Raw genomic sequence first — 27,206 nt, forward strand, 5'->3', positions numbered from 1 at the left:
GTGGCCATGTTTCAATCAGACATTATTTATGGGGACTGAAATTTGATAGTTTTCTTATGTCATGACATATTAAAAAATTTTTTTCAACCCAAAGCATGAAAACCGTTCTTGAAGGCCATGTGGAAACAGGTCGGGGTGCTAGATTTACCAACCCCTCCCTCCTCTAGAGGCCCATGAGTTCTAAACCATGCTGGTATTTTAAAAAACATATGAAGACTATAAAGAACTATTTTGCAAAGGATAGTACATACTCATATTTAATTTTAAGCCTGTGAGTGTGTTAAAGCAGATTATGTTTTATAATGCATATGAGAGAGATTCAGATAACTCAGTGTTACCAAAGAATGAATTTCTGAGGGGCTGCCTTCCACAGTATCCTTAGCACTTAAAGTGTGACATCTTGAACTAAGTTCATGGCTTGAATCAAAGACAGCTACCAGAAATGTGAACATTGATCCTTAAGTTTCTCAGTTTGGAGGTCCTCAACATTCACTGAAGAAATGACTTTTTTAAAAAACCAAATTCACAGAAAACACAATGCCCATTTTGATAACTAAAACGAAATTGGTGTGAATTAGGAAACCTGGCTTCCTTTGGAGATGTTAGAATAAATGTGGACAAGAACCAAGTGGATGCTTAACTGACGTGGTCTCACACCTGTGTCTATGTATGGCTGTCTTAAGCAAGCTTAGGGTTTGAAAGGTGGAGTTTATGTGGGGCCAACTTTCCTAGGGACTGTTAAGTCCTGTGTATTTTAAACTTGAAGTGATCACCAAGGAGAAACCCACTCACAGTGAATAGCGGACTGCAGTTACCTCAGTGGTCAACAACAGTCAACAAAGAGACGAAATACCACTGTACCAAGGGTTAATGAAATATTGAAATGGAAGGTCCTACTTTCTTGCTAAGGTTCAACTAAAATCTTTGAGGCACATAATTGGCAAAATAAGAAAATACACACAATTCCATAAAACATGTTAAGAGTAAACAGATTCTCTTACTGTTTTTCCCCTTAGAAATTTAGAATGGCAGCAGGTAGTGCAAAGTGGAAACAGAGTACCATCAGTGCTCTCTCTTCCAGGTAGGTATGTTTCAACAGAACCACGAAGCAGAAAAGCAGCCCCTTCATCCAGATGTGGCCAACTAGGGCTTTTCTTTCAGCTTCAGATTAATACTTTGAAAAGAAAGGAAGAAAAAAAAATGAGCAACATGAAAAACTGAATAAGAAACAGTAACGATTCAGGGAGCCTGTGCTTGTTGCTTTTTTTCCTGAGGACTTATTGAAAATAATTCATGCACATTTCTTATACTAGACCAATCTGGTAAAAACACAGTTTTCCCCGAGTTGCCAAGGCTTTCTCTAAAAGATGGAGTCTGTTTATTTTTGCCAAACTGTTTCTAGAAGCATTTTACACCTTTCAAAATGATCTAGAGGGCAAAAGACTTGTGCCAGCTCATTTTTAAATGGGTTAAGGAATATTATTGCATTTTGGAAATCCACCTTTCCTTTTTTGTAAATGACTGTTTCTTGAGAGGCAAATAAATGATCTGCCTGATATAAGGAATATATGACAAGTGCTAAATTATGACAGTGGTAAACAATAAAACAATGGCAAAAAACCCTCCAGTATTTTCTTAAAAAAAAAAATTTTTTTTTCCAGGACTTTCCTGGTGGTCCAGTGGTTAAGACTCTGCACTTCCAATGCAGGCAGCCAGGGTTCAACCTCTGGTCAGGGAACTAGATTCCACGCTGCAGCTAGGACCTGGCACAGTCAAGTAAATAAATGATAAAATCAAAGACAAAAGACTGGATACATTGAAAGACATATAATACATTTTTTCCTCATTATAAAAGAAGCACATGTTTATTTTTCTATTTCTGAAAATTACAGAAAACGATGAAGAAAAATAAAATTTTAAAGTTACTTGTTGGGCCATCATCCAAATAAAACCACTGTTGACATTTTTTCATGCGTAGCACCTTTGATGCTTCCTCCCAGATAAAGTGTCTTGGAGTTTTAAAAATTGTATGTTAAATTCATCAAAAGTACATTTCTAACGTGAAAAGTTATAACCTTGCTACTACGTGTATGACCCTGGAAACATGAGGCTAAACGAAAGAAGCCAGCCCTAAAGCTCATGTGACTGCATTCATAGGAAAGGCCCAGAACAGGCAGATATAGTCAGGAAGTAGGCTGCTGGTTGTCAGGGACTTGAGGTGAAGGGAAATGGGAGTGACAGAGTAATTTTCAAGTGAGGAAAATGTTCTAAAATTGATTGTGGTGTTGCTTGCACAACTCAGTGACACTGTTGAGCCACTGAACTGTGTAGTTTAAATGAGTAAATTTTATCTTAATAAAGCTGTTTTTAAAAAGCACAACTCAAAATCACATTGAGGTACTACCTCACAGCCATGAACATGGCTATGATCTAAAAAAATAGGAAAAAAGTGCTAACGAAGATGCTGAGAAAAGGAAACCCTTGTGTACTGTTGTTAGGAATGTAAATTAGTGCAGCTATTAAGGGAAATAATATAGAAGTTCCTCAAAAAATTAAAAATAGAACTCCCATATAACCCAGAATTCTACTTCTCTAGATATATATTTAAAATAACGGAAAATGGGGACTCGAACAGATATTTTTACACCCACGTTCATAACAGCAATGTTCACAAAAGCTAGAAAGAGGAAGCCACCTAAGTGTCCACTGATGGATGAATGGATAGCAAAATTTGGTGTATACCTATAATGATAGGTTGCCATTTCCTCCTCCAGGATAATGAATATTATTCAGCCTTTAAAAGGAAGGAAACTAGAACATAGATGAACCTTGAGGACATTATGGCAAGTGAAAGAAGCCAGTTGTAAAAAGACAAATATCATGCAATTCCACTAGAGCAAATTTATAAAGACAGACAGTAGAAGGGGTGGTGTGTAGTGGGGTGGGAGTTGTGATGTAATGGGAACAGAGTTTTCGTTTTGCAAGACCGAAAAGTTATGGAGATTGATTGCCCAACATGAATGTACTTAATATTACTGAATTGTATACTTGAAAATGGTTAAGATAGTATATTTTGTGTTAGCTGTATTTTATCATATTTTAGGGAAAAAAAAAAAAAACCTAATAAGCCAAGTGCAAGCATTACCCTGGGCCACCCATCCCTCCCCACAGGCAGAGGCCACCTTGCTCCCGAATCATCTGTGATTTCCATGACCGCACATGCTGGGTTCTGCGTGCTTCTGAAGAGTGTGTGTAACATGTCCCTGGGTGTGAGGGACTGGCTTTCACCTCCAGGGTACATGTTGGGGACTTGTTGGCTGTGACTCCACTGTTTTCACTCTCACCCTCCAACACTTTCTAAAGCCAAAGGATTTGCCTGAAAAGGGCACAGCTACCTTAATGAGATGGATTCTTATAACCTAAGAAAAACTTGTTTTTAAAGAATGTCTCCTGAGTTTGGTGACCAAAATGTAATAAATGTTTTCTCTGAGAGTCTATTTCTATTTTGTATATAAGTTCATTTGTATCATTTTTTTTAGACTCCATATATAAGTGGTATCATATGATATTCATCTGATTTAGTATGATAATCTCTAGGTCAAGTGAAAATAATCTGAATATGTATACACACACACACACACACACACACACACACTGAATCACTACTATACACCTTACACTGACACAACATTGTAAATCAACTATACTTCAATTAAAAAAAAATATATGAAAAAAAGGAAAGAGAATGTCTGTTGAGTTTCCAAATATCTAGGGAATAAGCCGAAAATGTCTTTGGGCCACTTGAGTCTTTCTTCTACCTCTTGTGAACATATCACAGTTTTCTGACACCTACCAGAGAAACTGACTACAGCCAGTGAACACGCAGAGGAGGAAACGAAAGAAAAATGTTCTGTTTGAATCGGGCAATTTGGGAAGTATGTGCGGATTTCGCTTAGATCTGCCCTTCCTCTCTCTGGAGGGAGGGAGGCCTTACATTTATATGTTGCAAAGGTTACTGTGCTTTACTTGTGGAATCTGCAGCAAATGAGCCCTGTTCATTCTCATAGTTCTGCAAATAAAGCTAACCCATCCAGAGTACAGCAGTAAGGCATACTCCTTTGAGGTACCCTCAGCAATTCTACCATTTCTTAGCCCTGGGGCCTTGGCCAGGCTACCTGTCTTTTCTAAGTCTCCATTTCTATATCTGCAAAATAGAATAGCTTGCTAAGGATTAGTCTAAAGTGTTTTCAATTATACATAATGAACATACAGTACATGTCTATTATTAGTAGCAGTAATATTAGTTCAGTAGTAAGTGGAGAAGGCAATGGCACCCCACTCCAGTACTCTTGCCTGGAAAATCCCATGGACAGAGGAGCCTGGTAGGCTGTAGTCCATGGGGTCGCTAAGAGTCGGACATGACTGAATGACTTCACTTTCACTTTTCACTTTCATGCATTGGAGAAGGAAATGGCAACCCCCTCCAGTGTTCTTGCCTGGAGAATCCCAGGGACAGGGGAGCCTGGTGGGCTGCCGTCTATGGGGTCGCACAGAGTTGGACACGACTGAAGCAACTTAGCAGTAGCAGCAGCAGTAGAGTAAGTAATAGTAGCAGTTCAGTGTCTCTGAAATGAGAAAACCATATCTCACTGCTTAATTACTCTACTTGCAATAATCTTCTGTCCTTTGGGAGTTTTCAAACCCAGCCATACTGACTATTAGGAGAGGCCAGGTTGTCATGCATATTAATCTCTTTTTTATGCCCTCAAGGATCTGACTTGTTTCCTTATCAACAGGGTTTTTACCAAAAAGGTGTCTGTCTTCTTTTTATCCACTCTGACCCATCAATCTTTTTCTAATATGCTTTTCCAAAAAACAGGTCCTTTTGTTTTTGCTTCAAAAATGTGTTTCCCAGCTGCAGTTATTCCCAAAAGAATATATTAAGTTTGACTGATGATTGGAATTTTATTGGTATTTACATGGTGGTGGCTCAGTGTCTTTCATAGACCAAGAGAATATTTATTAAATCAAAATTTGGAGCACACTGTCTGAAAAGTAGAATCTGGGTCAAAATACTTGAAAGCATCTTTAAAAGTTTAAAGTATACATGGTCACTTTGTTTCACCATCAAGGCACCTGATAAAAATCTGAAAACAACAGACCATTTTGAAGCACTTCATTTTTCATACTGACTTTTTTGTAAACCTTTTAGGGTTTAATTTATCCCTTCAGTTTTTGGTACACAAATGCTGAGAGACTGAAATTTAATCATCGAGTTTATGGAAAGAGCAAGAAGATAGTCAAAAGTGGATGCTTTTTAAGTAAATCCAGGAAACCACCTGAAGATGACAAGGCAGCAGTGGTCTTGTGGAGCTAATGAAGCTATGGACAACACTATTAATTTAAGCCTCCCCGCATAGACCCACTTCTGGACCATGTACACTTTTTATGTAAAAATATAAAAAGTCATGTTGCAGGTTTTAGGAGATGAATGAAAAAAATAAAATCCTAACCTGAGTGTGAAGGAGACAAACATCTGGATTACTTTTCAAAATAGTATGCTTTGGAAAAAAAACTTAACTTTTAATCAGAATTCAAACATGAAAGGAGCATTCCTCACTGGGCAGATGGGCTTCACTTTCTATAACCTAATTTTCCAGTGAGACATAGTAACTTTTTGATAATTTTCTATAGGCTATTTTTGGCTCCTAATATGTGTTAAATGAGGTTTTTTTGTTCTTTGTTTTTTACAAAGTATCAGACAACATTGTTTAATGATAAACCTGTTTTCTATAGGAAAAGTGGGAGATGGACTTAACCTTCCCTTCTCTCTCTGAGGAAATGAGAGGCCATGACAGCATCAGCACACTGTACGTCTTATTCTTGGCCTAATTGAGCTCCTTGGAAGAGTCTTTGCCCATTTTTCAGCTTATCCATTTAATACTAGCTATAGAAGGTGTAAAATGCTTCCACTCAGAAACTAGAAGGTAAATGAAGCCTCTTAGTCTGATGCTAAATAAAGCCAGAAATCCAGAGCAGGAAGTCAGCAAAAAAAAATCTTGGCCACTCTGGCCCCTCATCCCAGATCTCATCCTCCACACTGTGATCATGTGCCTGGTAAGAAAGAGCTTAGGAAAGAGAGGGCTGATGAAAGGGGAAGCAGGGAGACTAATATTTTCTAAGAAATGGCAAGTAACATTAACAATTTGCATCCCCCCCACCCCCATCCCCATGCCCTGGAATGAAGCCCAACCAGAAGCGGTGTTTTGCCCTCTTCCCAACCCAGACAGCCTCATATACAGATGGGGAGCAAAACAGACAAGGCAAGCAGAGGAGTGGGTAAGCCCGCAGATGTAGCAGCTGTAGGTTAGTGAGGGACCTTCTGCCCACGCAGCTCGTTAGCTGTAGGTGCAGGACTCTGCTCTAGGGGGCGCTGCTTTGCTGAGAGAGGGATGATTTGCCAAAAAAAAATATTTTTTTTAGATGGACTATGGTATTTTTGTTTTGTAGAATTTTCGAGTGGCAGTTTGCTCGAAGCAATTGCTGTCTTCATCTCAAAAAGGTGGGACCAGTAAAACCTTCAGAAAAGTAGCTGTGCGATTTCAAAGGTCTTCTTTAAGGCTTTTGTTCTTTGTCAGTAAAGACCTTCCCTTGAGTTTTTGTGCATAAACTTCCTTATAAGGTCACCGTGGCAACTCCCGAGCCAGTGCACCGGGATTTTCCAGTTTCCCCTCAGACCTCCTCCAGGGAAAAGGAGGTCACAAGAGAACACAAGGTGACAATAGCGGATATATTTAAATGCGGATCTTTGCCCCTCCTTCTGGATTCCTGTGGAGGAGGACAATGTTAAATTCTCCACAACCCACACCCAATTAAGAGCCCGTGATTGGAGGGCCAAGTTCTCTCTGAGAACATGATAGTGATCACAGCTTATTCCCTGAAACTGACGGGACAGCAGTGAACCCTTTTGTTTTAGGCTTAAATTTTGTCCTCCCTGGTTAGATCAGAGGTTGAACACCCATTCCAGCATCAAGGCCACCTGTCTCTGACTTTAAAACCACAACCACTGGGTCTGGAACTGCACTGCAAAGGCTCCAGTCCCAGCTCCGGGCCATTCTTCAAGTTGAACAGCTTATCTCTCTATGCTGCTCTTTCCTTATCTGTACAGTGTACTTCCTTGGCTTGTTTTGAGGATAAAAATGAGATAGGGTGGGTGCAGCTTTTTACTTAGAACTTGGCACATGGTAAACACATGCTCAATTTTTATTTCTCACAGGATGAGACTAGATGGACAAGATCATTTCTAAAGTTCCATCCAGGCCGAGCTGCCTCTTGAATTTTCTAAATAAGGATGTTTTCTCTCCCACCCACCAAAATAATAATTTCAAATGGAAGTCCCTACTTTCACTAATTAAAATATGGATGATGTAATTCAGAAAACAGTTGGATTCTTCTTGCCCAAATGCTTTTACATCTGGCTCTAATATTCATTTTCTCCTCATTTTGGGGCTGGAAAAATAGAACACCAAGTAAAGACTTGGGTTTTCCTTAAGACATCTAAGGGTGATCATGAATGAGATGGTGTTAAGCTGACACATTTTTTTTTAAGTTTATAATTTCAGGCATAGAGAACGTGAAAGCTGAACATCTAAATGGTGTTTACCCAATCCTCAATGTATTTTTGTCTTTCAGAGCCCAGCCATACAATACAATGAGTAACCACATAATTGTTATTGACGGTGAATTCTTACTCCTTCTCCATAGAAGACATTTCTGGATCATTGTAAAGGCAGCTAGTTCTGAGCGCAAGGGGAAAAAAAAGGAAGCAGTAAACATTCTCTCTACTGTTACCACTTTATAAACAGGACAGATTTGAACTTTTTAAACCGGTTAGACAACAGAGGATAAGACGGTTGGATGGCATCACCAACTCGATGGACTTGAGTTTGAGCAAGGTCCAGGAGTTGGTGATGGATAGGGAAGCCTGGCGTGCTGTAGTCCATGGGGTTGCAAAGAGTCAGACACGACTGAGTGATGGAACTGAACTGAAACTGATTAATGTGGTCCCATTGCTACTACTGAACACGTCTAATCTACGCCTGAACAGACGATGAGACTAAGCTCTGATTCTTTTACCGTCAGTTTTGCAAACAGTAATTGCTCCTGATTCAGAAACATAAAAGGAAGATTGAAAACTCCCAAGACCTCCATGTCTCTTCTATCCTTGTTATTTTCTTCCTGACTTTTAAATCTATAGTGTTTGGTGAACAGAGTATTACAAATTTTTATTTGTAACCCACATAATATAATATTTTATGCACAAAGGACAATCCCTCTAATTTTATTCATATATGAACCCAGTTAACTTGCAGTTTTCACAACAATGAAGATTTTCCAAGACACTAAAAGGGAAAATGCCAGTGTCAGCTTTCCTCGGTATTGTCACAAAAAATGTGACACAGCTCAGCTGTGTTCTGGTCAAACAAGCCAGTCCTGACATTAACCGAAACTGATCATGTCCAGAAAGAAACATGTAACCATAAAATAAGGAGAGTTTTATTACTGTGTATGAACATGTTTATGCTTGTTTGTGTAATATTAAGCTGCTTTTGATATTCTGTGAGATTCCTCTGTTAGCAAATTTCAAAGTTGCTTTAATTTCCAATTATACTTAACACTTCAACTTTTTACTTTTCCCCCCTCTGGTAAATATTTTATTTTCAGCAAAGAAACACTATATTAAGAGATTCTGCACTTCCCTGGTGGCTCAGACGGTAAAGAATTCGCCTGTATTGCGGGAGACCTGGGTTTGATCCCTGATTTGGGAGGATCCCCTGGAGGAAGGCATGGCAACCCACTCCAGTATTCTTGCCTGGAGAATCCCCGTGGACAGAGGAGCCTAGCGGGCTACAGTCCATGGGGTCACAAAGAGTTGGACAGGACTGAACGACTAAGCACAGCACAGCATAGCGCTCCTTTTTATACGTGAGAGCTCCTTCTGTAATGTGATAATTTCACAAGCAAAGGTTTCTGTCTACACATAAGAGGTGTGGTTATTAACGTTAGGTATTTTGCAAATGGCAAAAGGCTAGTTCCTTGAGAAAGTCAGAAGGCTTTTCCCCCTCACTCCCTACCCTTCTCTCTGGTGGTGGTATTTTTATAGAAGATAGTTGGCAACTCTAGTGAACGGGAACAGTCAGGCAAGCATTGACAGTGTGCTAGAAAAACCTAGTAAAGCTGAAATGGAATCAAGAAAAGGCAGGCAGTCTTCTAAACCTAGCGTTTCTGCTTTTTAACTTTGCATAACCCTAACCCTAACCCTAACCCACTCCAGTACTCTTGCCTGGAAAATCCCATAGACAGAGGAGCCTGGTAGGCTGCAGTCCATGGAGTCGCTAAGAGTTGGACAGAACTGAGCGCCTTCACTTTCACTTTTCACTTTCATGCATTGGAGAAGGCAATGGCAACCCACTCCAGTGTTCTTGCCTGGAGAATCCCAGGGACGGGGCAGCCTGGTGGGCTGCCGTCTCTGGGGTCGCAGAGAGTCGGACACGACTGAAGCGACTTAGCGGCAGCAGCAATCCTTCCAAAGCAAAGAGCAATTTACAGTTCATGTACTACTGTCACTCCAAAGGCAACAGATAGATTCCTCCCCTTCTGCAAAATAAGAATGACTCTCTATGTACAATTTATCCTTTTTAAAATATTTTTCTTTCCTGTTCAGAATTTAAGGTTTAAGGAAAAAATAAGACTGGCTGAGGGAATCTCCTTCTGAAAGTCAGTTAGAGGTGAAGGTGGTATCCCTAACGGGGAAAGGGTGAATGTTTAAAAACACTAACAGGACTAAAGCCAAACACTGAACAGATAGGCTTTGTTCCCTGACAGGGTATATGTTTGCTTTTGTTAGAAACAGCCTGAAGCTTTCTAGTTAAGGTCACGTGGAAAGTCAGGGGGCATCTGTTCATAAGAGGAACCTGTAACCATAGATCTGCAGTGATTATGTTTTCTGAACTGCAAGTCATCATCTACAGTCTGTCCAAGGATTGGGGGACCACTTCAGAGGCTCAAAGGTAGTTAAGAAGATATAGTTAGCGTGCGGAAATGGTAGGATTCTGTGGGATTTCGATCTGTGGGGTCAACAGTAAAATTCTTTCTCCTTCCACATTTTCAGTTCCTCATAGCTATAATGTCACCATCAGAAGAAGTAAAATTAATGGGGAATTCAGACAGATGGCTTACCCATTGAATTCAAAGCAAGAGCATCGACTTCTGAGGACAAATCTGATTAGTTTTATTCAGCCAGACTCTCCAAGCAAGGTCCTGAGACTGGCAGTATTGGCATTACTGGGAACTTGTTAGCAATACAGATTTTCAGGCCTGCTGATCAGAAACTTTGGGGGTGAGGCCCAGGACACTGTAGGTGATTCTGATGTGCTGTTAAGTTTGAGAAGCACTGCCTCAGCAGTGATCTTAGTCTTATGCACATTCACCAATTGATGAAGCAGAAATTTATTGAGCATCTACTATGTACTAGGCATGAGCTTGCTGCTTCCTTTAGGAAGGCGATCAAGACATCTCAGGACCAGCCAAGACCATTTAGATCTTTGGGGAGAGGGTCTGTGGAGGTAGATAAGTAAACCATGAAGAATTTGAGAGAAAAAAGAAAGCTACACAACTAAGCCAAAAGTGATAAACATTCTCTTATGGTAGCTAAGCAGGAAGAGTAGAAATATAGAGGGAAGGTATCTATTGAAGGAGGCAAGATTTTAGGGTAATAATGAGAGCACATGACTATGACTCCATAGTGGGTTTGGCTGGAAAGTTACTGATGTTCCCTCCCTATATTTTTGTCTTGAAAACAGCTTCTTAATTTAATAAATCTGTTATCCTAAAAAAAAAAAAAAAAAAAGAATTTGAAAGGGAAACTAATTGCTCACTATCTCTTTGGGGAATCTCATGACAGTGCAATTTGAGCACAGATAAATGCTAACAGGGTACACTGTACCACTATATAGGCACATTTAACGGTAATCTACACTAATGCTAAGCTTTCTACGCAAAAACCTTTCCTTGAATTTTTAACCCAAAAGATCCATGCTTTAGGTAAATAATTCTACAGATTACCTGCTACAAAAATGTAGGGAAAAATATTTTAATGGATTGTTTTCATGACGAACTGGCATTTATATCTATATAGGAAAAGCTTCACTAACTTAGATCTTACTTATTCAGAATTTGTAGTTGTTTAGACATTGTCCAGGCTTTCTGCTTTTGCACTATCTATTAAAATAGGAACAAGTTATAAAAATTAACAGTGTAAGCAACTTTTGCAATGGAGAAGCTTGATGCAGCAAATATTCTTGTTTATATTTAACAGTGTCAGAAAAATTATTTGTGAACTGGAAATAAAATTACTGGATGTTCTTTAGAAGAACTGTTGAGTTGACTTCCTATTGATCTTACAGCTCTGTAGAGGCAGATATTAACTTGCAGATTTTTACTGAGCAGAGATGCAATAGTTTCTGTCCAGTGGAAAAGATCACCCTGAGGTACAGTTTATTGCCCTGTTGAACATTAATCAATTTTGTATCTAAACCAACATTTTTATCCTAATATTCCTTTATAAATTGCTTATAGATATCTAGCTTTTCAAATACTCTTTGAACTGGTTTTTAACAGCTTCCTGGTTCCTTGATTAAGTAATTAGTTGAATAAAATTATTGGCATGTATTCATTTTATATTTGCATTAAAGTTATGATTTTGCTATTTTTAAAACTATAATAATAGTGAGCAATATTTTTTGTACTCATGCAAATAAGTCAGAAGCTGTTAGTTAAGCTATATTTCCCAGTCACTGAATAGTAGTTTTTTAAAAAATATTGGAAATTCAGGAATTTGGTTCTATAGAAGTATTTCACGTTGCTACCATTTTTCTGCATTAGTATGAGTTAGTGAGGTTTTATTGCCTTAGTCAGATGATGCAAGTGATCATCTGGCTGTTACACTATTCATGGCACTGCCTGTGATGTGTTTCTTTTGCTGTGGTGCCTAAAATTGCATATATATTTTAAAAAAATGTTTAACAAGATAACCACGATCATTAGGGGGACAAACAGATTGTAGTACAAATAAGAGAAATTACATCTATCATGGAACAAAGGAAACTTTAAAAGGGCAGCACTATTATCAGGATGCAAGAATAAAACACCAGGCATGCAGGTTCTCCCAATTCATTCCTGAAATGCAAGCCAACATCACTGCCAGCTGCTGAATGGAAACCAAGTCTTACTTAGCTGCTTCAGATGCTTCCCTCAGATCTTCATCCAGTCTGCATGAGCAAAAATTATCAGTGTAGAAAAGAAACAAGAAGCAAGCAGAGCGTGAGAGAGTCACAAAAAAGAAGTCAAAGCAGAGCCAAATGAAAGTGGAGCGTATGTGCTTTTAAAAACCAACCTTTGGAGCCTAAGACACATGCCTTCAATTACATATGGTGTTTTAGGAACTCCCAAGTCTGTGTTTATGTACGTTTCCTTTGCAAAGTCCTTCATAAAGGGAGATACAAAACTTGCAAGGAGACTGGAAGCATGCTGGCTGAAATAAAGCTGAAAACAGCCACAGCAGTTGTCAGGGCTAGTTAAAATTAGCTTGCAGCCTGGGCCAAGTCTGGGATGTATCTGGTTTAGTAGGTTTCAGTTGCAAATTAGGTTGACCTCAACAGCTTTAGACACACGACAAAGACTGGAAATGATACACTACAAGGGACTGATACCAGGACCTCTTCCTCTGGTAGCCTGTTGAGGTCACCCACAAGTAAGACACTGGTGTACACACACACAAAGGATCCAGCGTGAACTGAAGAACAGGAGACGTTTACCTCACACTTCTCTTATAAGATCTTTCTTCATCGTACCTTACAGGATAAAAAAACGAATGCAATGAGGAAAATGAGTGGACAGATGGAAAAAATGACAGGACAGTCAAAACGTGAGAGACGAACCTAAATGATAGTCAAATTGCCTTTGGGGAGGAAACCTATTTATATTCAATACAATCAATTATTTTGAATTTATAGTTATATACAGCCAATCCTCATGATTTGCAGATGGAGTGTTCACAAACTCACCTACTTGCTAAACCATAGTTGCAACCTCCTAAGCAATACTTTGGCACTTTCATGGTCACTTGTGGACTTTAACAGAGTGCCCAGAAATTTCAGTCACCTGCTGTGTGGGTTCCCAGCTGAGGTGGAGCCCAGTGGGGCTCTGCCTTCTCGTCTCAGCTCTCACGCTGCAAACAAATGGCCTTTTACAGTCTGTGTCATGGCATGTTTATTTTTATTATTTTTGTGCTTTTTTTTTGCTGGTGATCTCTTTAAGAATGTTCCCCAAACATTATGCTTAAGTATCATCTAGTATTCCTGAGTACAGGATGGCTGTGATGGGCCTTAGGGAGGTATGTGTGTGTTAGATAAGCTTTGTTCAGGCACAGGTTATAGTGTTGTTGGCCCTGAGTTCAAAGTTAGTGAATCAACAATACAGATCAAGTAAGGTATCTTTAAACAGAAATGGACATAAAACAAGGTTGTATGCTAATTGGCAAAGGAGAATGCTGTGACCAAGCACTCACAGAAACTTAGCCCCGTGTTCCCCCTGAAAACAATGGTTCAGTATGTTATTTAGATCTGTAAGAACATCACTGCCACAAATAACAAGAACTGACTGTAATCAGTGATTATAAACCTGATTTCAGATTGGGCTCAATTTTCTTTCCTTTAAGCCCTTTGATGCATTCTATCCCAGCTGAATATTGGCCTTGGGATTGGATGAGATCCTGCTCTTGTGTAATGGGAAAGAGTTATGGTTTGTTACCAGTTTGAAAATGGCATAATATGAAAATGATGCAACAAGGGTCAGTTACAGAAATGAGAGAAAGGACAGCCAAAGGAGATGGATTACGAAAGACAGGACACATGGGGAGGATATGCACGGTTGTAAGTTTCTTCCTCCAGAAGAAAATCTTTCCAAATAGAACCTTCCTTTGGAGGAAACTTTTCCCAAATAGAAAACCTGACTTGTAGATGAATGAAAAGCACCTCAGGCAAGTTTAACTTCTCAACTGAACTTCCCTGTGTGAACAGTAAATTTGGAAGGACTGATGCTGAAGCTGCAATACTTTGGCCACCTCATGCGAAGAGTTGACTCATTGGAAAACACCCTGCTGCTGGGAGGGATTGGGGGCGGGAGGAGAACGGGATGACAGAAGATGAGATGGCTGGATGGTATCACCGACTCGATGGACATGAGTTTGGGTAAACTCCGGGAGTTGGTGATGAACAGGGAGGCCTGGCGTGCTGCGATTCATGGGATGGCAAAGAGTCGGACTCAACTGAGTGAGTGAACTGAACTGAACTGAAAAGCAACACAATTACAATAAATAACATTCTGGCTTGTCAACTTTGTGCCAGGTGGCTCCTCAGTGCTTTATGTTCATGGTTCTCATTCTGTTCTCAGGACCTTGCCATGAATTAATTGCTCCTTGTTTTCTCATTTCACAGATGCTGAGGCTGAGACTCAGAGAGTTCTAAATAGGATTCCTGAAGTCTCAGAGAGGCAAAGTGGGAAGAAGGTTCAAATCTAATGCTGATCCTCCAAAGCACATTCTCTTCTCTTGTTCCCAGTGCCACACTGGCAGGGAGCATACTCACTTAGAAAGTGGCCAGTGGTCATGTCCACTTGAAGATGGAATATCCTTGTCATCTTTTGCATAATAGGAGGTGGGTGTGCTAGTACTTTTTTTGGAGATGGGGTGTCTTCTTTTTGAGGCAGCAGGCCAGAGCTGTGAGTTGTGCTGGTCTGGGGACTCTATAAAGCCAGTGAGGATTACATCCACCATCAGGAGCTTATGCACGCTCAGCTTGATTCAGCTAAGCCAACTGGCAGTTATCAACCCAATCTGTATCTTCTGTTCACACCTGATATTGGGATGCAGGAAAACCAAACTTGCAGCTACTTCTGAGCTGTGACCCAGAAGGGTATGGGTATTTATTTAGATGGATATTTTATCTAAATATACCCCTTATATTTATCTAAATATACCCATTATTTAGATGGATATTTTACAGGAGGTAAAGAAATCTGGGAATTTTGATTCCAGGCTCACCTGGATTTAAATTCTAGTTCCATCTCTTCCTTGTTCCTGCTTCTACTTTGCATAAGTAACCATCCCCTTCCTAAGTGACATTTCTTATATGTAAACAGGGCGTTTACTCTGAGGATTAAATAAAGGATATAAATAAAGCATTTCTTGTACCCAGAACAGGAGACATGCATTAAATGGGAGTCTTTTCCTTCCAGTTTCTGTGCCTTTTTTAAGTGAGGGAACTCTTTTTTTGGAAGCCTGAATTGGGAGGTCCATTCTGCTCTCCATCTTATGGAGGAAGATAGGGTATCCTTGACTGTTTTCTTTGAGTTGATGGTTACCTTCCTCCCACTTTTAATCACACAGAAAGCCAGTAAATTAGACATAGTGAAAGAAAAACATGATCGACAATAAACGATAGTTCTTTGCAACAATTAACCAGTTAGGAGGGTTCATTTTCCAGCATCACATTTTTAAGCCCCAGCTCCAAGCAGTTGACTTTTTACTATTTTTGCAGTATAATCCTACAATTTTAAGTATCCATGCTTTCTACCTACAGGCTTTATTTACCAGGTCCCGAGTAAGGAAGTCATTCCTGACTGCACCACCCACCACTCTGCTTTATCTTTCACCTGGAGGCAACCATGAAGAAATCAGAGAAAGGGGTAACTTTTGTCTCTTTTCCTTGGGTCAAGCAGATAAATTACTTTATATAAGGCAATGAAGAAATCCAGGCTGTGTACAAAATCTACCTTTTGTGTGGCATGCAAGACAGAAGTAACAAATACACTGATTAGTGTTAAATTTATGCTTTCCCCAAAATGGTAGTAAATTCAAGGTGAAAGTGAGCAAATCTCAATAACACCATAGAAGATCATGTGAAAGTAGATCTACAAGAACAGAACAGTTATCTCTAGGTTATAAGAAAAGAAATATATTTATTGGAGAATATTTATTATTTGTTTTAAATGTAAAACAAAAGATAAGCATTTCCCCATATTCCAGGAGTGAGTTATTTTCTCATCTCCTTCTCCAGACATGCAGTATTTCTTACCAAATCTTCAAAACCATCAGGACTTACTTGATGATGCTCTCTGGAATATGGATGCAATCCATTGGGATCAGTCCACTGAGTTCTGCTAAACTACTAACGTATTTAATTTTACTGCTGAATTTGGAACTTGAAAAAAAGAAAAGAAGAAAGATTTCAGTCACTCCTCCATCCCTCAGACTTCTGCCTCTTCTTGAAAATCCTTATCACCTTGCCCCCAGCACTCTGACTTAGAAGAATAGCTATATTATTTGAGTAGTTACTATGTGCCAGACTCTGTTCTAATTGGTTAATATATATTAACTCTGGGGATTTTCCTGGTGGTTCAGATGGTAAAGAATCTGCCTGCAATACAGGAAACCCAGGTTCATTCACTGAATTGGGAAGATCCCCTGGAGAAGGGAATGGCTACCCACTCCAGTATTCTTGCCTGGAGAATTACATGGACAGAGGAGCCTGGCAGGCTACAGTCCATGGAGTCACAAAGAGTCATACACAACTGAGCAACTAACACAGACACATATTAACTCATTTTCTGTGATAGCCTAATGAGGTAGGTACTGTTATCATTCTCTTTTTAAAGATAAGGAAATTTAGACATAAAGAGTTATGTATTTGCCCAGATTTCACCTTCAGTCAGTGGCAGAAGGTGCCACTTACCTATAATGATTGGCTGTTTTATAAGAAGGTGACATTTTTGTATTACTAGTGTAATAGCAAACTAATTCTAAAAATATATCATTCCATTTGAAAGGGAACTTGATCAGGCATCAAACTCCCTTGAATGGTCTCGAATGAAAAGGCCTCCCCAGTCTACTGAGAAGATGCTCTCAAGGTCACTTCTGCATACATCCAGCTTTCACATTTTACTTGCAGTTTTGACTGTGGGCTACTGGCTGTGGCTTGCGAACAGTCACTTCAAGTCCTGATAAGCCTTGGGTGAACACACACTACTAACGATAAGCCACATTAGGCCACTTCCTTCCTCTGGAATTTCTGAGCTAAATTCAGATTTTGATTTAAAAAATGGAGGGGGTAGAATAAGAAGGCAGAAGAAGTCATGCCAGGAGGACACCTCCACACTGGAATGTACAGTTTTCTAAACAGCAAAGTGATTCAGTTTCTCATATTCAGATATGTATTTGTAACTGAATATGAAAAAGAATATTTTTTCTTCTTGGTGTATTGGTACCTGCTATGTCCTCTACCTGGCTTTAACTAGCCAATCCTATTCTTCAAAACTCACCTTGAGGATGCATTCTTCTGGAAAGCCTCTCTCGATGCAGACTCTCTGTCTTCACGCTTCACCTGTTACCTTAAAACTCACCCTCACTCTGAGTTATCACCCTCCAGCTTCCTTTGTTCCCTCTATTGCAGCTGCTTTCTTGTCTACCTGTGTCAGCTGTCAGGCTGTGACCTCTTTGAGGAAATCAATTGAGCTATTTAATTTCTCAACCTGCAGCACCTAACCCAGTGCTTGACACAGACAGACAGTTCATTTAAAAAAAATGAACTTGAGGAGGGAGGGATAAATTAGAAGGATGGGATTAGCAGATACCAACTACTATATTAAAATAAACAGGTAAACAACAAGGTCCTACTCTACAGCACGGGAACTATAGTCAGTATCCTGCAATAAACCATAATGGAAAAGAATATGAAAAAGAATACGTAACTGAAAAAAATACTCTTTTTCGTATTTAGTTACAAATATGTATCTGAATACAAGAAACTGAATCACTTTGCTGTACACCAGAAATTAACACAACATTGTAAATTAATTATACTTCAGTTTAAAAATACATGAATTAAAAAAAAGAATTTGCTATATACCTCTGTCATAGGTGTTACCCTTTAGCAGTGAAAAGACCTATAATACATTTTAGTGACCTCTTTTTTCAGGTCAAAAAATCTGTTACACTAACATAGATTGATTCACAGGGATCTTTCAAAAGGGTTTTATATGCTGAAACTGTAGAACATAAGTACTTGAAATATGTGTTCTTTAGAATTAGGTGGACACTGGGTTCAGAGCCTGAGTTTATCATTTCTTGGCTATGTTACCACAGACCTGGGGTTGGTAAACTATGGCCTGTGAGCCAAAGCCAACTTATTACTGGTTTTTTATATCTTTGCGCTAAGACTGGTTTTGCATTTTTTTTAATGGTTGAAAAATGATTAAAATAAAACTATTTCGTGACATGTAAAACATTTCAGAAAATTCAACTTCAGTGTTCATAAATCAAGTTATATTGGAACACAGGGACACTTATTTATTTACACATTATCTATGGCTTTTGTCCTACCATGGCAGAGCTAAGTAGTGGTGACTGAAACTGTATGGCCCATAACATTTAAAATATTTAATATCTGACTCTCTACAGAATGGTTTGCTGGCTCCTGGTTTGAACAATTTATTTGACCTCATTTAACCTTAGGGTTTTTTTGCTACAATACAGAAATGGTAAACAGTGCCTCCTTCAGACCATCATTAGGATTAAATAAAATAATGCATGTAAGTACTCAATAAATGTAAACCATTATTACATGTAATTTACCACAACACTACTTGCCATAATTTAATTATTTTTGTTTTAATTATTGGGGCTTCCCTTGTGGCTCAGCTGGTAAAGAATTCACCTGCAATGTGGGAGACCTGGGTTTGATCCCTGGATTGGGAAGATCCCCTAGAGAAGGGAATTATTATTATCTTGAAACTCCCTTCAATAAATGTTGAATTAGAATTCTTTCTCATACTCTTGCCATAATAAATATTTACCAAGGAGAAATATATTTATTTTAAAATAGAAACTGAATTATTAAACAAACATCAGTGAATCAATATCAATTCTAATGTTTGCTTTTTTACTCATTAAAAGTTTGTATAAGCTCTTCATTGTACATTTATTCCTAGTGCCTGTCAAAGCATTTTCTGCTAATCTTAAAATTAGTAGCTTTTTAAAAATATATCTTAAAGGCTTGTATTATGCTTTAAAGTAATTTAAAGAGCTCTCCTGCCAGAGGAAAACTAGTTGAATCCTGCTACCCAGTTGTTGGAAGTAGTGGATGGGAATGCTAAATAAATATAAGTGAACACAGACAAAAAAAGGAGATTCTGGAAGGCACAGAACGCTCAATTTCTAACTTAAAAAAATAGATATGAAACAAGCAACAAAGGTTTACTGTATAGCACAGGGAATTATAGTCAATATTTTGCAATAACCTATAATGGAAAATAATTTGTAAAGTAATTATGTGTATATGTATAATTGAATCACCTTGCTGTGCACCTGAAACATGGTTAACGAACTATACTTCAATAAAATATATATATAGTAATTCAAAAATATAAAAGATTTTAACCTTTAATTTTTTCTCCAGAAGTAAAGTGATCAGAATTTTTCTTACAGATTCATTAATAACACTGAGACAAAAATTTCAGTTTATATAATTTGTATTCTGATGTTAGGCAAGTTCTAGTTAGCTGATATATAGTTGATTCACAATATTATATTAGTTTCAGGCATACAACTTAGTGATTCATTATTTTTATAGACTATCCTCCATTGAAGTTATTATAAAATGGTGCATATTTTCCCTGTGCTGTACACTATATCTTTGTAGCTTATTTATTTTATACCTAGTAGTTTGTACCTCTTAATCTGATACCCCTATCTTGCCCCTCCCTATTCTATTTTTTAAAGCTTTCTAGAAAATCTATAGTGTCCCTTTCATTTAACTGTCTCAGTTTTACTATGTAAGAGGCATATCTTACTTTTCTTTTCATCCCGAAAATGTAAGGTTATATAGCATCTAACATAAAATAGATGATGAACAAATATTTACTGATTTGAAGTGAATTTAAACCTAGAAGGCTCATGGATGATCAAAACAAAGCTCTCAAAATGGCGGCACAGACTCTTAACCCACTTTAGGTGACCTCCATGGTATTTGTTCAGAAGAAACAAAATAATTAAGGTCTGACTTATGTTTCTGTCCTTGATGTGTCTTTGATTTCCATTGTCATGGTATACTCTACCTCTTTGATTCTTTACAAAATACCATATTTCTTTAATGTGTGTGAAAGTCGCTCAGTCGTGTCTGACTCATTGAGACCCCATGGACTATACGTGGACTACACAGCCTGGAATTCTCCAGGCCAGAATACTGGAGTGGGGTAGCTTTTCCCTTCTCCAGGGCATCTTCCTAACCCAGGGATTGAACCCATGTCTCCTGCATTGCAGGTGGATTCTTTACCAACTGAGCTATCAAGGAAGCCCTTATTGCTTTAATAGTACTATCTATACAGAAACCTCACTATTTCATTTTCTGTGTTTACAGCAAGCAATATAGAGATCATGTTTTATAATTATAGGGGAAAAATAATCACTATGAAAATATACTCACTCTTAGAGTCTCTTGCTGGGCAGTCCAAAGTATATTTTCAGGAAAGGCAGAGGCAAAACATATTATCCTAAATACTCTCTTGGTTTATGAATTTTTGTGTAGAGGAACAATGAATTACATACTTTAAAAAACTAGTACTTTTACTGTAATAATGACTATACCTTATAAAAGGTCGTGTAACTGCAAGGATTGTTCGGATGAACCAAGATGGATGAACAATGATGAATGATTTTAAATTCTTCCTCAACCTATTTTGAAAAAGAAAAAAAATTACTCATAACCTATTTTGAATGGGAATTAAAGTATTTGTGTGTGTGTGTATATATATATTTATATAAATATTAGGGAATTCTTGTGTAAGTTACTGTCATCTGGTAGGCAGGTATAGAATGCAATGAGATATAATTTGAAACTTGCATAATTCAAACCTAATTTTCCCACAGAAATAAATGTAAAATAGAATGGTCATACTCTTGGAGTGCAAAAATCTATAACCATCATGGCATATTTTTGTTTGACGATGCTATTCATTTTTGTCAGCATTATTTTTAATATTTTGAAATGAATACCCTGTTCTACTGAGCCTGGGTTTCTTCCTGTGTATAATGAAAGCATGTGGTTATCTGGCCTTCAGATTAACGTTTTGGATATCCTGGCATATTTTTCAGCGTTAGCAGTGCTACTGTATGTATGTTTGGATGATGAACGGATTTTAGTTACTATATCGGGGCACTCGCACGTTGCTTTGCAGGGAGCCACATCCGAGAGTAAGCCATGCTATAGAAAACATCATAAATTTGTATGCTTATTATGAGTTTTCCTGTAGATGGCAACAATGTGTTTGGTTCTAATAAAACCAGTATGAATAGACGTGATGTATCTTGAGGAAGGGGCACACACAGTCACCAAACAGGCTGGAATTAACAGTGAATGTTGAAATAAGGGCACGTGGGTTGCCTGAGTCACAATAATGCTAGTGCACAAAAAGGGCAGTAAGGCCGCATGATACCAGTGAAGAATCGTGGACTTTGATTTATCAGCTCAAATTGCACCTCCATATGGCAAAAGCATGAGCATACTTTAAAATGCTTGTCACTAAGTTTGAGATTAGTAACATTTAACAAAATCTGAGGAAGATTCGCTTTATTTAAAATTTGAGTGATACTTTAATATTTTAAAATTTATTATCTCAAATCAGCATTAATTCAATGTTCCTAAATTGTGACTGCATTTTTGGTAAACTAAAAGGTCACTGGAGATGGGAGTTATTGAGGAAGTCAAAATAGTGATTAGCTAATAGAGCCCCACATACCGTCTGTCAATCATCTGGTAACATTTCTTCATCCAGCCTAACCCTGGCATCTTCCGTCTTGGGGTTGCACCATTCAAGTACACAATCATATAGTCTTCAGCTACCATCAACTCTAAAGTACTTATTACATATCTGATCACAGGAAGGAAGAGAAGTGTTTTAAGTTCCCACATGATAGAGTTCATCTTATTTCACCATAATTATATAATATTTAAATTACAGGGTGCATAACATTTAAGAATGGTTGCACATATTACCTCTTCTTCTTGAGAAGAATGCAGTTACCTAAGATCACTTCTCTGAGAGTATTACTCATTTATTTGCACAGTTATCTTTTTTTTTTTTTTTTAATGCAGGTACACTTGAAAAGTCTGTGGGTTAGAAACCCAACTTTCAAAAATATCAGCAATGCTATTGTACACTAAAGGACAAGTCAGATTAAATAAAGGCAGATATAAATGAAGTCAGGTTATTATCAGTTGACTAAGAACATGTTATCAGGAAACCAAAATAACACTTCACCCAAAAAAAACGTTACAAAATTTAAAAATATGGGCCAAACTGTGTTCATTTTGTTTTCAGTGCATTCTCCTGACAAAACAGCTCCTCTGAAGCTTTCAGTCTCTTGAGCAATTTTCCTTGATACATATTTCATTGACTTTTAATCAAAGGCTTAGAAAATTCTACATCAAATTGTACATCATCTGTTTCCTTTTATTAAAGATGTTCTGCCATTGCATCCCCACAGACATTAACTCAAAACATTTTATTGTAAGCATCACTCACAGGAAAAGATTTTCCATGACATAATGGTAGTCCGCCCGACTGCTGTCTGGCAGAAAACAGGCGGCAAACACAATGATGGCATTTAGGCCGTCCCCATAGTATCCTGGGGGACAAACAAAAAGACATTTGTAACCAACTGAAACTCTTAACAAGATACTATTTAACCTAAAGGATAAATCTGGAAGCCTTGGCAAGTGTATGTGTGTGGATGTATTAGATATATCTTTAAGTGACTATTATAAAGACGATATACTTCTGTAAGTATATACACATATAATTGTCTTGCAGTGGTTAAGATACAATACATAGTGTGAATATATTTGCATATATAGGGCACCCAAGTATTATGGATGATTATATGTATTGTACATAGTCATGTAAGTGGGTTATAAATATTCAACTTAAAAACAAAGGATGGTGAGGCAACACATTTTGACTTAAGGGCTTCTAATTTATATAATAAAAAAGCTAATCTGTATAACACTCTTTCCTTTAATTGCTAAGAGAGAGGTTCTATTTGATTCTGTTTAGTATTTCCTAGTTGTAGTAAACTCTGTGTTCCTTGAAAACTCATCTTTGAAACACGTGGCAGACGTTGGTCAAGTCTCTACAAATTTGTCTATAGAATCTCACGTGTCTTCCAGACTTAAAAAATGGAAGCAATGCACTGTACTTTCATTTTTTAACATCCATTTAAAAATATTTGTGATTGTATCATATAACATAGTTCTAGGCTTTAGAAACATTAGAGATTTCCTCAAAGCTTTGAGTAGGAGGACAGAACACACCCTCAAGCCTGATCAGAATTTGGCGTGTTTCACTTTTTCAGAACTCTAAATACCCCTCTGGTGATTACAAGGCAGTAAAATACTGGCTAGATATAGATTTGGATGGGCTTAACTCTCGAAAAGCAGTTTAATGAGATGTTTTCTACAAGGATAGAGAGTATGACTCTGCCACAAAAGAGGTGGGGGAAGAAAGTGATACCAACTAAAAATACATCAAATTATGGGTTTGTGTATATTACTAATTTGAGGCTGCTGCAGATAATGCTACATATCTTAGAAGATGCTACCTATGTAAGTGTATACCTGATGCAACATGTTTGCAAAACAGGACCGCAGTAGCTTCCCTCTGGATTTTTTGCTTTAGTCCCATCTTTTCCAATATGTAGGTATTTTGCCAACTTTTTAAAGAAGGTGGTATGAAGGAAAATGGCATAAGGAGATATATTTTCATACAAGAAGTGTTTGTTCCACAAATAATTTCATTTAGGAAGATTCATAACTGAATAGAAATCCACAAAGGATAGGGTGGCTTAATGACATTAATCCTAACTCCACTAAAATATGCAATTAAGGCTCAGTGCAATGAAAAAGAGAGTTCATTAAAAGAAAAAATGACATAATGAATCCATCTTAAATACAAGTACAAAAGCATCCTTTTGAAGACATCAGGAAAGGCAAAGACAAGATAGCAGAGTAGAAGGACTTGAGCTCACCTCCTCTCAATGAAAACACCAGAATCACAACTAACTGCTGAACAACCATCAACAAAAAAGACTCAATCCTATCTGCTGCTGCTGCTGCTGCTAAGTCGCTTCAGTCGTGTCCGACTCTGTGCGACCCCATAGACGGCAGCCCATCAGGCTCCCCCGGCCCTGGGATTCTCCAGGCAAGAACACTGGAGTGGGTTGCCATTTCCTTCTCCAGCGCATGAAAGTGAAAAGTGAAAGTGAAGTCGCTCAGTCATGTCTGACTCTTCACGACCCCATGGACTGCAGCCTACCAGGCTCCTCTGTCCATGGGATTTTCCAGCCAAGAGTACTGGAGCAGGGCCTATCTACACCCTCCCCCCCCAAAAAAAAGATATTTTATACCCAAAGACAAAGAAGAAGCCTCAAGAAACAGTAGAAGGGACTCTTTCACAATATAATCAAATGTCAGACCTCCTGGGTGTGTGAACCACATACTAGAAAATAATTATATTGCAGAGGTTCTCCCACAGGAGTAAGAGTAGCCTGTGGGAGCCTCACATCAGACTCCCCAGCTTGGGGTCTGGTATTGGGAGGAGGAGCCTTTAGAGCATTTTGCTTGGAAGGCCAGGGGTGCTTCAGTACAGCAGTTCCATAGTACTAGGGGACACAGAGACTCCACTCTGGGAGGACACACATGGTTTAATGTGCATTGGGGCCCAGGGCAAAGCACCTACCTACAGGTCTTGGAGGGTCTCCTGGGGAGGCATGGTTGGAAGTAGCTCACTGTGGGAAAGGACACTGGTGGTGGACATCCCAGGGAATACCCATTGGTATGAGCGCTCCTGGAGGTTACCATTTTGGAACTGAGACCTGGGCCCACTAAGCAACCTGCATGCTCAGGCCAAACAACCAACAGAGTGGAAACATAGCCCCTCCCACCAGCAAGTAGTGAGCTAAAAATGTACCCCTTAACATGGCCCTGCCCACCAGAGGGACAAAACCTAACTCTACCCACCAGTGGGCAGGCACCAATCCCTCCCACCAGGAAGCCTGCACAAGTCCCTGGACCAACCTCACCCACCAGGGGACAGACACCAGAACCAAGAATTGCAGTCTTGCATCTGGAATAGGGGCTTCCCTGGTGGCTCAGATGGAGGAATGGAGATGACCACAAAAACAGACAAATATCTTCCAAACAAAGGAACAAGGTAAAACACCAGAACAACTAAATGAAGTGGAGATAGGCAGTCTACCTGAAAAAGAATTTGAAGTAGTAATAGTAAAGATGATCCAAGATCTCGGAAAAAGAATGGAGGTACAGAGAGGATACAAGAAATGTTTAATAAAGAGCTAGAAGCTTTAAAGAACAAACACAGATGAACAATAAGTAAAATGAAAAGTTCACTAGAAGGAATCAACAGCAGAGTAAATGAGGAAGAACGCATAAGCAAGCTGGAAGACAGAATGGTAGACATCACTGCTGTGGAACATAAGAAAGAAAGAAGAATTAAAAGAAATGAGGACAGTAGCCCACCTGGTTCCTTTGTCCATGGAATTCTCCAAGCAAGAATACTGGAGTGGGTTGCCATTCATTAAACACACCAACATTCACATTATTAGGCGTCCCTGGTGGCTCAGATAAAGAATCTGCCTACAATGCAGGAGACCCAGGTTTGATCCCTGGTTCAGAAAAATTCCCTAGAGAAGGGGGGAATGGCTACCCAATCCAGTATTCTCACCTAGAGAATTCCATGGACAGAGAAGCCTAGCAGGCTACAGTCCATGGGGTTGCAAAGAGTTGGACACAATTGAGTGACAAACACTTTTCACATGACAGGGGTCCCAGAAGGAGAAGAGAGAGAGAGAGAGGGCCTGAGAAAATATTTGAAGAGAAAATAACCCCAAATTTCCCTAACATGAAAAAGGAAACACTTAGAGTCCAGGACGTGCAGAGAGTCTCATACATGATAAACCCAAGAAGGAACACTCAAAGACACATATTAATCCAATTGACAAAAATTAAAGACAGAGAAAAAGAGCATTTAAACGTCGAGTAAATTCCACAAAACAACTTCTGAATGCCGGCAGAGGACATCAGGCACCCAGAAAAGCAACCCAACTCTTCGAAAGGAGAGAGAAGAAATACAGCTCCACCCACCAGAACACCGACACAAGCTTCCCTAACCAGGAAACCTTGACAAGCCACCTGTACAAACCCACACACAGTGAGGAAACGCCACAATAAAGAGAACTCCACAAACTGCCAGAATACAGAAAGGACACCCCAAACTCAGCAATTTAAACAAGATGAAGAGACAGAGGAATACTCAGCAGATAAAGGAACAGGATAAATGCCCACCAAACCAAACAAAAGAGGAAGAGATAGGGAATCTACCTGATAAAGAATTCCGAATAATGATAGTGAAATTGATCCAAAATCTTGAAACTAAAATGGAATCACAGATAAATAGCCTGGAGACAAGGATTGAGAAGATGCAAGAAAGGTTTAACAAGGACCTAGAAGAAATAAAAAAGAGTCAATATATAATGAATAATGCAATAAGTGAAATTAAAAACACTCTGGAGGCAACAAATAGTAGAATAACAGAGGCAGAAGACAGGATTAGTGAATTAGAAGATAGAATGGTAGAAATAAATGAATCAGAGAGGATAAAAGAAAAACGAATTAAAAGAAATGAGGACAATCTCAGAGACCTCCAGGACAATATTAAACGCTACAACATTCGAATCATAGGGGTTCCAGAAGAAGAAGACAAAAAGAAAGACCATGAGAAAATACTTGAGGAGATAATAGTGGAAAACTTCCCTAAAATGGGGAAGGAAATAATCACCCAAGTCCAAGAAACCCAGAGAGTACCAAACAAGATAAACCCAAGGAGAAACACCCCAAGACACATATTAATCAAATTAACAAAGATCAAACACAAAGAACAAATATTAAAAGCAGCAAGGGAAAAACAACAAATAACACACAAGGGAATTCCCATAAGGATAACAGCTGATCTTTCAATAG

The 27,206-nt window shown here is 38.6% G+C and overlaps 1 protein-coding gene and 1 long non-coding RNA gene across 6 annotated transcripts in view; one reads left to right on the forward strand and one right to left on the reverse strand.

The window, feature by feature from the left end:
* Window positions 1-750: 750 nt before the first annotated feature.
* Window positions 751-27,206, reverse strand: part of PRUNE2 (prune homolog 2 with BCH domain) — a 294,221-nt gene continuing 267,765 nt past the window's right edge. The window contains exons 13-19 of one of the 5 annotated variants that reach the window (XM_061425570.1): window positions 22,696-22,798; window positions 21,910-22,041; window positions 20,759-20,845; window positions 16,221-16,319; window positions 12,291-12,329; window positions 7,752-7,799; window positions 751-1,174 (exon numbers count right to left, since the gene is read on the reverse strand). In XM_061425570.1, coding sequence (XP_061281554.1) covers window positions 1,144-1,174; window positions 7,752-7,799; window positions 12,291-12,329; window positions 16,221-16,319; window positions 20,759-20,845; window positions 21,910-22,041; window positions 22,696-22,798 — 539 coding nt within the window. In that variant the 3' untranslated portion in view covers window positions 751-1,143. Of the gene's footprint in view, window positions 1,175-7,751; window positions 7,800-12,290; window positions 12,330-12,875; window positions 12,912-16,220; window positions 16,320-20,758; window positions 20,846-21,909; window positions 22,042-22,695; window positions 22,799-27,206 lie in introns of all 5 variants that reach the window. The other 4 variants (XM_061425572.1, XM_061425573.1, XM_061425574.1 and 1 more) reach the window with 4 other exon arrangements.
* LOC133252721 (uncharacterized) lies at window positions 1,168-26,208 on the forward strand. The gene is made up of 2 exons (XR_009738058.1): window positions 1,168-14,774; window positions 15,699-26,208. It is a non-coding gene; the product is annotated as an uncharacterized LOC133252721 (long non-coding RNA).

The sequence above is a fragment of the Bos javanicus genome, chromosome 8 (genome assembly GCF_032452875.1).
Source record: "Bos javanicus breed banteng chromosome 8, ARS-OSU_banteng_1.0, whole genome shotgun sequence".
NCBI classification, from domain to species: Eukaryota; Metazoa; Chordata; class Mammalia; order Artiodactyla; family Bovidae; genus Bos; species Bos javanicus.